The 14210-nt window shown below is 50.8% G+C and overlaps 1 protein-coding gene across 1 annotated transcript; it reads left to right on the forward strand.

Annotated features, from left to right (window-relative positions):
• Positions 1–23: 23 nt before the first annotated feature.
• Positions 24–11703, forward strand: dnm1b (dynamin 1b). The gene is made up of 22 exons (XM_067231072.1): positions 24–304; positions 2918–2991; positions 3206–3355; positions 3909–4112; positions 4390–4488; positions 4655–4815; positions 4972–5114; positions 5286–5421; positions 5598–5665; positions 6141–6279; positions 6394–6480; positions 6671–6741; positions 6835–6886; positions 7263–7274; positions 7557–7670; positions 7783–7892; positions 8030–8141; positions 8398–8409; positions 8813–8983; positions 9111–9352; positions 9449–9625; positions 11513–11703. Exons 1-22 carry the CDS (start codon positions 144–146, stop codon positions 11571–11573), a joined length of 2556 nt encoding a protein of 851 aa, XP_067087173.1. The 5' UTR covers positions 24–143; the 3' UTR covers positions 11574–11703.
• Positions 11704–14210: the final 2507 nt, after the last annotated feature.

Raw genomic sequence — 14210 nt, forward strand, 5'->3', positions numbered from 1 at the left:
GCGAGGATAGAATATCGTTAACCACTACCTGGATTTATAAAATTGACATTCACCGGGCTCAAGAAAACCGCCGCTGCGTCGTCAGGGCCGTGCCCCTTCTAGGATTCTGTAAGCAAGAAGGGTAGAGCGCACCACCAGCCAAGATGGGGAACCGTGGCATGGAGGACCTGATTCCTCTGGTCAACAAGATGCAGGATGCGTTCTCCGCCATCGGTCAGAACGCTACCATTGACTTGCCGCAGATCGCCGTGGTCGGCGGTCAGAGCGCCGGGAAAAGCTCTGTGCTGGAGAACTTCGTGGGCAAGTGAGTGCAAGGTTGTCGCCTCGGCAGGGGCCGTGTGTGTCAAAGCACAGCTGTATAATACCATGTATTTATCACATACCCAGTCAGAGAGAGATAGAGAGACCGCGTCATTACGGTATCCTGAATGTCAAGCAAGGCATTCGTCCTAGGAAAGGCTATTAATTTTCATAGGCCACGGCTATATGGGATTTTATAAGCTTAAGCTATTTGACAGTGCCCGCTCACGGCTTAGCCTAGTCGAACATGTTTAGTATTTGCCAATGCACAATTACATTTAAGTGGATATTTTAACATTGTACATTCAATGATGTGCCATACTAACAGACCATATGCACACCTCAATCTACCGCTGAGCGGTGCGTCTGTGCGATCATGCGGAGGCGAATTGGTGCTGTAGGCTAGGCCAAGCCATTCTGCGGCTGTAACGTTAAGATGAGGTGGTGGAAGGATGGTGATGCGGATGTCATCATAGTTATGAGCGTATTCCTCGTCTGTCAATGTCAGATATTTGGCCGCTGATTTATTGTCTTAATGTCAAAACCCAATTGTACATCTTTGTAATCGGGAACGTTTCAGTGCGAGACGTTGCCAACTTGGCAACTCTCCACGAACGCATCAGCTTACAAATGCCTTGCTTGACCTTGTGTGTGTGTGTTTGTTTGGGAAGGGGGAGGGGCTGAAGGATGTGTAGGCTTGTGTGTGTGTGTGTGTGTCAGAGATGGAGTCAAGACCGGAACTCATTAGAGCCAGATCATAAAATCATTATAAAATCATTACAAAGTGTCTTTTGAAGTGAGCCTTGCTCTTGATTTATTGGTGTTTTGGTCAGATTGCTCCAAGACGAATATAGGAGATGCCGACCCGTGTTCTGTCTCCCAAGATCCAAAACTAGACCCACTTGAAACCAAGACTGTAAGGTCGACACTTCATCTCTGATGTATGCAAGTGTGTGTCAGAGTGAGAGAGAGAGAGAGAGAGAGAGAGAGAGAGAGAGAGAGAGAGAGAGAGAGAGAGAAAGAGAGAGGGGGAGGGAAAGAGAGAGATAATGAGAGAGTAGGAGAGAGACCGAGAGATTATGGGATAGAGAGTTAGTGAGGTCATCGCTGGCTGCCTTGGGCCCCTGCGCGCTGCATCCTGGCTGAGGATGTGAGGGTGAAAGTGTTTCACTGACAGCCCACAGAGCGCTGCGTGCTGGACAGCCCTCTCTGCCAGCTGTCACACGCTGAGGACCGCGGGCCAAATCCCACCAGCAGAGAGGGTGTGTGTATCCACTCCCAGATGTCTAGTATCCTCCAGATGACACAGTAAACGCCCCATGTAACAGAATGTGCGGGGGAGAGACCGGGTTGTTCCAGGTAGAGAGAGGCTCAGTTCTGTAGAGGGGGAAACAGAGAGGCGTCTATTAGACCGGCAGCCAGCGCTGGGCTTGGCCAGGGCTCTGACAGTTCGCCTGTCTGCTCCCCCCGAAAACAGACACACACACACGCGCACAGACACGCGCACAGACACAAACACTCACACACTTTGGGCTTGAACACAGGCAGCATTGTGCTGCTGATCAAGAGCCTGCTGTCTCTTTGTCAAACACACACAAACACACACACAGGTCCTGTCCGAGCTGTTTAGGAGGGGAGCAGGTCCAGTATGTGTGTGTGTGTATGCTCCAGATCCTGCAGTGTGTGTTCATATTTGATACAGCAGCTACCTATCTCCGGGCCCCCTGGAGGTCACCTGACCTCTAAAGGAAGCAGGACGCAGGATGGAGCTCTGAACAGGAAGTGAGAAGAGAGTATCCTAGCCCAGGCCTCTACCAGTAGGCCCGTCATCTCGTTAGTTCAGTGCAGGTCTAACTTTAAATATACAGATATACTGTACATATATACATAAAGATATATACATACGCTGTTTATATATACAGTATATATACAGTATATATATATATATAGAGAGAGAGATGCTGACTGCGTACCATCCTAAGAACATACTGTACATTCAAGTAGAGTGCAGGAAGCTAGTTTAACAGTACCAGTCAGGCAGAGAGAGAGTTAAGAGAGCGCGTTTGATGATGACGATCACTCAGGGATAGACTGCCTATGTAAAGTGGAAAAGTGAGACGTTTGTGTACGTGTGGATGTGTGTGTATGTATGTGTGTGTGTGTGTGTGTGTGTGAGAGAGAGAGAGAATGAAGAGCTGCAGGGGAAACAGCCACTTTAGATTTAGCTGCAGTTCCCATCTCCTCCTACACGAATGACAAAAGCACAAACACACATGCGCACACGCGCACACACACACACACACACACACGCACACACACACACAGGAGACGTGACAAGTGGATTACGGGCAGCTCCTCTCCTACTGTAGCATCTGTAACAGCCTCCAGCCCGCTGCTGGCTCGCCAACAACAGCACTGTTGTCCCCAGATACAGCTCTCATTATCTGTCTCTAGCACTGCTTATGATGGCTTGTGTTGATGTAGCATTCGTCTGTGTGTGTGTGTGTGTGTGAAAGCGTGTGTGTGTCTATGTGTGTATTTGTATGTGTGTGTGTGTGTGTGTGTGTGTGTGTGCATAGATTTACCTCCTCCCTGTTCTCTTCCTCCTCCATCCCAGGGATTTTCTTCCTCGTGGTTCTGGGATTGTGACACGGCGCCCCCTGGTGTTGCAGCTCATCAACAGTCCCACTGGTAACAACACAAGTCAACATCCTCTCACCCACGGATCCTGAAACTGTTTCTGTCAGAACAGAAAAACCTTTTAGAAATCAACGACTATTTCAATACATTCTCATAATAATCTGACAGTGTACTCCTGTTGTTATCTCCCGCCCTGATATCTTACAACGCTCAACTCCTATTGGCCCACTGACCTTTCCGTCTCTCCCATATCCCTGGAAACCAGAGCATGCTGAGTTCCTCCACCTCAAGGGGAAGAAGTTCACGGACTTTGACGAGGTGAGGCAGGAGATCGAGGCGGAGACCGATCGGATCACCGGGCAGAACAAAGGCATCTCCCCAGTGCCCATCAACCTGAGGGTCTACTCTCCCAACGGTACACACACACACACACACACACACACACACACACACACACACACACACACACACACACACACACACACACACATACACACACAGACTGACTCACACAGACTGACTCACACACACACATACACACATGCACACTCACTCCAACAAATCGTAAGAGAATTTAAGTTTGACCGAGAAGTGAGATGTTTATATCCAAGTATTACGGTCACTTGACTTGTGTGTAGAGTTTTGACACAATCAGCCAAATTACGCAACAAGAGTATAAGCAGTCTTCAAAAACTCTGACTGACACTGACAATTCTATATTACTGTAACAATGTCAATGAACGGGAGTCAGGTGGCTGAGCGGTGAGGGAATCGGGCTAGTAATCCGAAGGTTGCCAGTTCGATTCCCGGTCATGCCAACTGACGTTGTGTCCTTAGGCAAGGCACTTCACCCTACTTGCCTCGGGGGAATGTCCCTGTACTTACTGTAAGTCGCTCTGGATAAGAGCGTCTGCTAAATGACTAAATATAAATATAAACAATGTATCTACCCCCTTGACCCCCCCCAGTCCTGAACCTGACCCTGGTGGACCTGCCGGGGATGACCAAGGTTCCGGTGGGAGACCAGCCTGCTGACATAGAGGCCCAGATCAGGGACATGCTCATGCAGTTCGTCACCAAGGACAACTGCCTGCTGCTGGCTGTGTCCCCAGCCAACTCTGACCTGGCCAACTCTGACGCCCTCAAGATAGCCAAGGAGGTCGACCCCCAGGGTAGGGCATAGCGTGTGTGTGTTAAGATTTAGTTTGTTTAAATAAAATAACAAATATATTTTAAAAAGTTTGCATCATTGATGAGGACTGTGTTTAGGTAGGTTTGCTGTGTTTATGAGGACTGTGTTTAGGTAGGTTTGCTGTGTTTATGAGGACTGTGTTTAGGTAGGTTTGCTGTGTTGATATACTTTGTCTGGCGATGTGTGTGTGTGTGTTAAGGTTAGTTTTGTCTTGGAGTATCGAGATGCTTTGGTAACGTGTGTGTGTGTGTGTGCAGGGCAGCGCAGCATTGGAGTGATAACTAAGCTGGATCTGATGGACGAGGGGACAGATGCCAGAGACATCCTGGAGAACAAGCTGCTGCCCCTCCGCAGAGGTAAACACACACACACACACACACACACACTCTCTCTCTCTTTCTCTCTCTCTCTCTCTCTCTCTCTCTCTCTCTCTCTCTCTCTCTCTCTCTCTCTCTCTCTCTCTCTCTCTCTCTCTCTCCTATCTTTCTCTGTCTCTATGTGACTCTTGTCTGCCCTCTGCAGGTTATGTTGGGGTGGTGAACCGCAGCCAGAAGGACATTGATGGTAAGAAGGACATTAAGGCTGCCTTGGCAGCGGAGAGGAAGTTCTTCCTGTCTCATCCAGGCTATCGGCACCTGGCCGACCGTATGGGCACCGCCTACCTGCAGAAGGTTCTCAACCAGGTAGGAGCAGGGACCTGTCCATCATCCTTACTCAGGATTCTATTGGCTACATTAATACCTCTTTCTCTTTTCCCTGGCATGCTATTGGTCCATTCAAAATGAGCACGTCCCTAAGTATCATGACTGTCATGGCCTGTTGCTTCCTGTTTCCTGTAGCAACTGACCAATCACATCAGGGACACGTTGCCGGCGTTACGAGCCAAGCTGCAGAGCCAGCTGCTGTCCATCGAGAAGGAGGTGGAGGAGTACAAGAACTACCAACCTGACGACCCCTCACGCAAGACCAAGGCTCTGCTGCAGTCAGTACACACACACGCTTGTGCTCTCATTCTCATCTGCATACACACAGGGTTCACATTTCATCTATAGAAAAACATTGGATGGTTTGTGTGTTTGTCTGAATGCCTGTGTCTGTGTGTCTGTGTGTGGTTGTCTTTATGTGTGTGTGTGTGCGTGTGTGTGTGCTGTAGGATGGTGCAGCAGTTTTCGGTGGATTTTGAGAAACGCATCGAGGGGTCAGGTGATCAGATTGACACCTATGAGCTGTCAGGGGGAGCGAAGATCAACCGCATCTTCCACGAGAGGTTCCCCTTCGAGCTGGTCAAGGTAGAACATCCGAACCACCTCTGTTACCTTCACACAACCACAACTTCCCTTCTCACAACCCCACCATCACAGCCACATCATCCTACACAAGCACACCTTCACACAAGCACACTTTCAGAAGCAAAAACCTTCACACCATCACGTCGCTAATACTGTAAAACTGTCTGTGTTTCCAGCTGGAGTTTGATGAGAAGACACTGCGGAAGGAGATCAGCTATGCCATCAAGAACATCCACGGTATCAGGTGAGCTGTCTGTCCAAGAACATCTGACCAACCTCCAGCCTCTCTGCTCCAACTAACCTCTCCTCCTCTCCTCCTCTCCTCCTCTCTTTCTCTCCTCCTCCCCTCTCCTCTCCTCCTCTCTTCCTCTCCTCCTCCCCTCTCCTCTCCTCCTCTCCTCCTCTCCTCCTTTCCTCCTCTCATCTCTCCTCTCCTCCTCTCCTCCTCCCCTCTCCTCTTCTCCTCTCCTCCTCTCCTCCTCTCCTCTCGTCTCTCGTCTCTCGTCTCTCCTCTCCTCTCCTCTCCTCTCCTCTCCTCTCCTCCTCTCCTCTCGTCTCTCGTCTCTCCTCTCTCCTCTCTCCTCTCTCCTCTCCTTCTCTCCTCCTCTCCTCCTCTCCTCTCGTCTCTCCTCCTCTCCTCCTCTCCTCTCCTCCTCTCCTCCTCTCCTCCTCGTCTCTCCTCTCTCCTCTCTCCTCTCCTTCTCTCCTCTCACCATCAGGACTGGCCTGTTTACTCCAGACATGGCGTTTGAGACTATCGTCAAGCGGCAGATAGCCAGGATCAAGGAGCCTTGTCAGAAGTGTGTGGACATGGTCATCTCTGAGCTGGTCAACACCGTCCGCCAGTGCACCCAGAAGGTCTGCCGACACCCCCGCCCTGCACACTCCAGGCACAGGGGGCACCTCAATACTCACCACACGTGTGTGTGTGTCTGTGTGTGTGTGTGTGTCTGTGTGTGTGTGTGTTCTCAGCTGGCCCAGTACCCCATGCTGCGTGAGGAGATGGAGAAGATCGTCACTCAGCACATACGTGACCGCGAGAGTCGCACCAAAGACCAGGTCAGACACGCGACACGATACACGCTACACGCGACACGCTACATGTTACATGTTACTGTAAACACACGAGAACTTAACGCGGAGCATGAAAGGGCCCGGTCAGTCAGCCGGCCAGGGGGCCAGCGGGCCACATGGCCGGGTCAGAGAGGAGGTGTCTGGGATGCTCTGACACGCTCTGCCCTCCCTGCAGGTCATGCTGCTGATCGACATTGAGCTGGCCTACATGAACACCAACCATGAGGACTTCATAGGATTCGCCAAGTAAGAAGCTGAACTTCCTCCTCTTCTACACACACACACACATCACACACATGCACACGTCACACACTTATGTACTGTGTGTCCCCTCCTCAGTGCTCAACAGAGGAGCAGTCAAATGAACAAGAGCAAGGCAGCGGGTAACCAGGTGAGGCACAGACACACACCTCTCAAACACACACCTCTCAAACACCCACACACACAACTCTCAAACACACACACCCACACCTCTCAAACACACACACACGTCTGTCATGCTACCTCTTTCACTAGAATCCCTTTTTCCTTGTGTCTGTGTCTCTGGTTTTCCATTGTTCCTTTTCGTCTGTAATCTCGGGCCTCCTAACTCTCCCTCTCCCTCTCTCTCTCTCTCTCTCTCTCTCTCTCTCTCTCTCTCTCTCTCTCTCTCTCTCTCTCTCTCTCTCTCTCTCTCTCTCTCTCTGTCTCTCTGTCTCTTCCTCTCTCTCTCTCTCTCAACTCCACAATCTCACTTTCTCGGCGTTGCCGTGGCAACCCCTCTGCAGGATGAAGCCATGGTAAGCATGCATAACGGGAGAAGGATGCTTTGTGCGTGTTTGCACAGCGGTGTGTGTGTGTGTAGCCTGTGTTACTTCGAAGGTGCTGTTTTTAAGATGCAATTTTACATTTACATTTAGTCATTTAGCAGACGCTCTTATCCAGAGCGACTTACAGTAAGTACAGGGACATTCCCCCCGAGGCAAGTAGGGTGAAGTGCCTTGCCCAAGGACACAACGTCATTTGACATACAGGGTAATTGTGTTCTTGACCTCTGACCTGTGACCTATGACCTGTGTCAGGTGATCAGGAAGGGCTGGCTGACCATCAACAACATCAGCATCATGAAGGGCGGAGCCAAGGAGTACTGGTTCGTCCTCACGGCAGAGACCTTGTCCTGGTACAAGGATGATGAGGTAAGCACAGACACACACACATGCAAACACACACAGACTTCCAATACTACATGCAATCTGTGTGAATATGAAGTTTCATTGAGTTTTGTGTTTCAACCTGCGCCCCCTACAGGAGAAAGAGAAGAAGTACATGATGCCTGTCGACAACCTGAAACTGAGAGACATCGAGAAGAGCTTCATGTCCAGCAAACACATATTTGCTCTCTTCAACACTGAGCACAGGTCAGACACACACACACACACACACACACACACATATAGGACATGTCTACTGGGCTGGTCAAAGCTACCATCTTCTTATTGTAGACTGGTTTTAGTCTCATGTGTGTGTGTGTGTGTGTGTGTGTGTGTGTGTGCAGGAACGTGTATAAGGATAACCGTTCCCTGGAGTTGGCCTCTGACAGCCAGGAGGAGGTGGACAGCTGGAAGGCATCCTTCCTCCGCGCCGGAGTCTATCCCGATCGCAACCTGGTACACACACACATTCATACATACAGTACTGTGTATGTTCAATGTTAAATCCTAACCTGAGATCGCTGAACTAAAAACACTGCTGACTCATCTTGGCTTCAGTTATATGTGTCCCACCTGCCTGTAACCCAACACATCCTTAACACAACATGTCCTTCTCCTCCTTCTCCTTCTCCTTCTCCTTCTCCTTCTCCTCCTCCTCCTCCTCCTCCTCCTCCTCCTCCTCTCCCCCTCTAACTCCCACCCCCTCGCCGAGGATAAGGATAAGGTAACCGCATGATTCAGCTCCATTGCCTTTTCGTTGCCTCTAAATTCATGTTGTAACATATAATAATAACACAATAATCCAATAATCCAAGTGTCCAGTCTGTGACCTGTGTGCTTTCCCCCCACCCCACCCCTGTCCCCCACCCCACCCCTGTCCCCCACCCCTGTACCCCACCCCACCCCTGTCCCCCACCCCACCCCTGTCCCCCACCCCACCCCTGTCCCCCACCCCTGTACCCCACCCCACCCCTGTCCCCCACCCCACCCCTGTCCCCCACCCCTGTACCCCACCCCACCCCTGTCCCCCACCCCACCCCTGTCCCCCACCCCTGTCCCCCACCCCTGTCCCCCACCCCACCCTTGTACCCCACCCCACCTTCCCCCCACCCCGGTCCCGTCTCCAGAGTGAGTCCAGTGACGACGGGGGCTCCGAGGGCCTGGGACACTCCATGGACCCCCAGCTGGAGAGGCAGGTGGAGACCATCCGGAACCTGGTGGACTCCTACATGTCCATCGTCAACAGGACCATCAGAGATCTCATCCCCAAGACCATCATGCACCTGATGATCATCAACGTACGTGGTGCACCTGCTGAAATGTTGTGTTGTGGGATTCTGCATTATTCAGAGTCTTCCCCTCCCCTCCCCTCCCCTCCCCTCCCCTCCCCTCCCCTCTCCTCTCCTCTCCTCTCCTCCCCTCCAGACGAAGGAGTTCATCAACGCGGAGCTGCTGGCGTGCCTGTACTCGTGCGGGGACCAGAGCAGCCTGATGGAGGAGTCAGCGGAGCAGGCCACGCACAGGGACGAGATGCTGCGCATGTACCACGCCCTGAGGGAGGCCCTGCACATCATCGGGGACATCAGCACCTCCACCATCTCCACGGCCATGCCCCCGCCCGTGGACGACTCCTGGCTGCAGGTGCAGAACCCCCGAGGCGGCGGAAGGTAGGAGAGGCGGGGGGCTTACAAACGCGGAGTGGGGACGGGGCTTGTGTGCGTGGATGTCATTGGTCGGACTGACCGTGCCTCTCTCCTGCGCAGGTCTCCCATGTCGAGCCCCACCCCTCAGAGACGCGCTCCCCCTGGCCCCCCCCGGCCTGGAGCTCGTGCTGCCCCGGGCCCCCCAGGGGGCCCCGCCGTCCCCTCCCGTCCTGGGGTGTCCCCTGACCCCCCCCATGTCCCCTCCAGGCCAAACCGTGCCCCACCCGGCGTTCCCAGGTAAGGGACATGCAAACCCCTCACGTGAATAACATACTCAGTAGCGAGAGCTAAGTGTTCTAGAAGACAGTGATGTCAGTGAAGCTGACTTAGTGTTCCGGAGTGTTCCGGAGTGTTCCGGAGTGTTCCGTAGTGTTCCGTAGTGTTCCGTAGTGTTCCAGAGTCCTACTGTAAAATGAAGATGATGATCCACAGCCTCCCTCCCTCTCCTGTAGACATGGAAAGAAACTCCTATCCATCCACTTACACTCCATCCACCTACACTCCAATCCATCCACCCATCCACCCATCCACCCCTCCACCTCTCCACCTCTCCATACCTCCACCTTTCCACCCATCCACCCCTCTAGCACTTCACAACTCCCAGGTTACAGGTATCTGCTATGTGTAAAGACAGACACCAACCTCCCCAACTCATCATAGCCCATCTCTCCCATAGCCAAGTGATGTGTGTGTGATGTGTGTGTGTCTATAATCTGTGTGTGTCCTCTCTACTATCCCTGTGCGATCACATTATTACAGTACCTCTATTTACAAAGACGCAACCTATGGACAGAAACAGAGAGAGAGTGATAATGAGACAAGTAGAAAGACAGAGAAACAATCAAAGACAGATAAAGAGAGAGAGAGAGAGTCTTGACTGTGGTTACTTTTTCAGAATCTCTATCAGTGACCAGTGAAGATTTCACCAAGGGTACGTCAGTCTGTCTGTCTGTCTGTCCAGCCGTACTGACCCACCGCTCATGTCAAATCCATCGCTCCTCTACACTCCCTCTGACTCTGTACCTTCTGCTAACCACGTAGCAGTGTGTGTGAGTGTGTGTGTGTGTGTGTTATAGACCTGGGTCCACTCCCCTGTCTCCTTAACCCTAACATCTTCCATTAGATCAAGTGTGGACCGTCTAAGATAGGCCCATGTGAGAAACAACTGGCAGGATGTTTGTCGACATCTCATTCCATTCAACTGTGGTTGTTTTGTGTATTAGCCGTGTCTAACAGTAACGGTCATGTATGTAGTGAAGTGAGCTCGGAAATCAAAGTATCTCCGAAACGTTGGATGTTTTGTTGCCTGTGGAACATGTGACACCATGTTCTGTATGTCTGTCTAACTGTCTGCCTGTCTGTCTGCCTGTCTGTCTCTCTATACTTCCTGCCTACCCGATCCTCTTCCTGTCTGTCTCCCTGCCTCTCCACCCCCCTCTCTGCCCCCCCACCCCCCCACCCCTCCAGCCGGAGAGCCCCTCTGTCTCCCTCTCCTTCCAGCAGACCAGCCTCCTCTGACTTCTCTTTCTAACCGCCTGCTGCTGTTCCAGCCAGCTCACCCACACTCACCTGGCATCCCATACTGTCCTAGCTTCCTACCACTCTAGTGCGCTGCTGTCCTAGCGTGCTACTGCAGCGTACTACCTGTCTGGCGTACTGTCATTCGAGTGTGCTAGCGTCACACCTGCTGCCCCCTATTCTCCAGTCACCCTCCACCTCTCCACCTCTCCACACAGCACAACATTTCCATTCAGCCTCACTAGCACAAGGATGAAAACACACATTGGCAATAAAAAAGTCCTTTGATGTAGCAATATACTGAGGCGGTTCTGACATTACCACTGTCTCTGCACATGTAGGCACAGGTACAGTATTTATCAGTGATGAAAGCAATGATGGGGTGGAATGTTCTAGGTGCACATAGGATGTGAGTCATGTAGAAATAGAGATTTTAAATACCTGATTCTGTAGACCGAGATACTTTAGCACTTTCCTATCTGACATTAGACTTGTAATTTTGCTTGAATGGTCGTTGGCTTGGTTTTTTTGGTTCCTGTTTGTTTTTCTTATGTTGTACCTCCTCCTTGTCTCTCTCTCTGTCTCTCTCTCCTCTCCATCTTCCAGTCGACCCAGTAGGGGCAGTCCGTCCCACGGAGAGAGCCCACAGTCCTCTATTGATGGTTAAATACCCCAACATAAACACACACACACACACTAAACCTTTCCCTCCTACCTGCTCTCCTGCTGGCTGGCTGAGGTAACCAGTGCACAGACACACACACACATTCACACACACACACACACACACTCACTCACACACAGAAGACCTACCCTGGAGGCCAGCAGAAGAGCATCCGGAGTGAGGGGGGAGTACAGCGAGCGGGATGTGGGAGGGAGGGAGGGAGGGATGGGGGAGGGAGGGAGGGATGGATGGGGGAGGAATGGGGGAGGGAGGGAGGGCACAAGGTCTCTCTGGGTTACCTGGTCTCATTCCACAACGAGCGATGACACTGAAATGATCCCCACAGAGTTTGTGACAAAACCCGTATTGAATATGAATAAAAACCAAACAATGATCAGAGCTGTGTAGACGCTCCTCTGGCCTCAGCCTCTGATCAGGTCGTGTCTGGGTGGACAGACAGCAGCTCTCTGTCCGTCATGTCATGCGTGTGAACCGCAGGCACCTACACCGCGTGACCATGTTCTGTGTCGTGGTCACGCATGTTCACACTGTCGGCCTACACACACATGCATCCGTGTGACGGCATCGCTGTAGCTCATGTCCTCCAGGGAAGCGCGGCCACATGCAACGTCTTCTTATCGGTCAGAGAATGTTGTGCCATTGTTAACCTTGTGACCCGTAGTGTAGGTGTGTATCTTATGTGTGTGCTGTGTGTTTCCTCCAGGTCACAGATGTAGTCACCTCTCACAGTGTGTTTCCAGTGTGTAGGCCCAGGGAGGGTTAGGGCGATGCTAATGTCTGGCCCTGTCCTAACTAGCAACTCTGTTTTACCACAAAGAACCTGGAAATATGGATTTGAAATAAAATGTAAAAAAGTTTACAACGCTGAGTTTACGGTGTAAAAATGTTACGTAATGTCGAATTTACCTTGAATCTTTACCTTGTTCACCATATCTTAACTTATTACTGTCAAAGGGATCCTGCTGATTATGTGAGAATATCTGAATATAAGCTGTTAAATTATGACTGAAGCGTTACCATGGAGACCTGATCCAGTGTTCTGTGTTGTTGTGGTGCATCTTTGGAAATCGTGCTTCCACTGTGTAGAGTTTAGTCCAAACGTATAAATAATCTATATAAATAATAGTAATAATAATGCTATGATGTGACTGTGTATTATTTATTATGTTATTGGCATATATGGTATATATATATATATATTGGCATAGAGTATATATGGTGAGATCAGATGTTCTCTTTGCCAGGAGTGAGTGAATGTGTATATTTGTGTGTGTGTATGTTTCTTGCTGCCATAATATGTATCGAAGTGCTGTTAGTGTAAAGAGTATGTGAAGCAAGGTCAAGGCTTTGACGTGAATAAAGAATCACTGTAAGAGGAAACAACTGTGATGTCACTTCTTCCTGTCTGCCACTGAAACACACGCTGGGAAGCAGGTGAGGTGGGGGGGGGGGTGGAGGTGGGGCGGTGAGGGGGGGCGTGGGGGTGTTGGCTGTTTCAGGGGGGGGCTGGATTACATCTGTAATCCCAGGGTAATGAATGACTAATATTTCCCGCCCAAACCAGGCTCTGACTGAAGGAGCGTGGAGAGACTTTCATGGGTGTTTCCTGTTCTCCCTTCAGGTGTCTCATCCACCCAATCTGATCTCTCTCCTTCCTAACTCCCGTCTCTCTCTCTCTCTCTCTCTCTCTCTCTCTCTCTCTCTCTCTCTCTCTGTTCTTCCCTGTTTCTCTTCTTCCAGTATCTCTCTGATGCCTATTCCTCCACTCTACCCTCTTTCTGGTCTCTCTAATGTCTCAATACAGAGTAAATACATGGTAATGTCGAGCCAGTAATTGGACAATTTCCTTATCTTTCTTATGTAAACAGGAAGAGTTGTAGACACGATTGGTCTCCCCCACCCTTGGGTTTTCAGACACCCCCTAAGTATTGAAGTCAGTTACTATGACTACATTGTGTGCGTGTGTGTGTGTTGTCCCCCCCCCCCCCCCCCCCCCCCCCCCCCTTCACCCCCCCAGAGCCCACACTAGGTTCCTTTGTCAAAGCCATGTTTAGGTAAAGCAGGTCAACAACACAGCTCAGAGTTCTGTAAAGACTATTCAAACAGTATAGCAGTAGTGGTGAATGGGCTTTTACCATAAGGAGTAGGGGTGTGTGTGGGGGGGGGACTCACACTCACAACAACACACTCCTGAGCTGCACAGCCATTTCCACCCATCTATGACTGTGTCCGTGAAGATCTCTGGAGACCTTAGAGTCCTTTAGAAGATGTCAACATTTACATTTTACATTTAGCAGACGCTCTTATCCAGAGCAACTTACAGTAAGTACAGGGACATTCTCCCTGAGGTAAGAAGGGTGAAGTGCCTTGCCTAAGGACACAATGTCATTTTGCACGGCCGGGAATCGAACCAACAACCTTCTGATTAATAGCCCGACTCCCTAACCGCTCAGCCATCTGACCCCCACATGGCAGGCTGTGGATGGTGCCGGGGCAGCTTAATGATTAGGAGAATAGGTGTGTGTGTGTGTAGGGTCTGGTGTCTTACTACTCTCCACAAATAATACCTTTATTCTCCACACAGATCATGGCTTTTCTCTCACAGGCAGCCACTGCACC

This window comes from Osmerus mordax, chromosome 28, assembly GCF_038355195.1.
Source record: "Osmerus mordax isolate fOsmMor3 chromosome 28, fOsmMor3.pri, whole genome shotgun sequence".
In the NCBI taxonomy this organism is placed as follows: Eukaryota; Metazoa; Chordata; class Actinopteri; order Osmeriformes; family Osmeridae; genus Osmerus; species Osmerus mordax.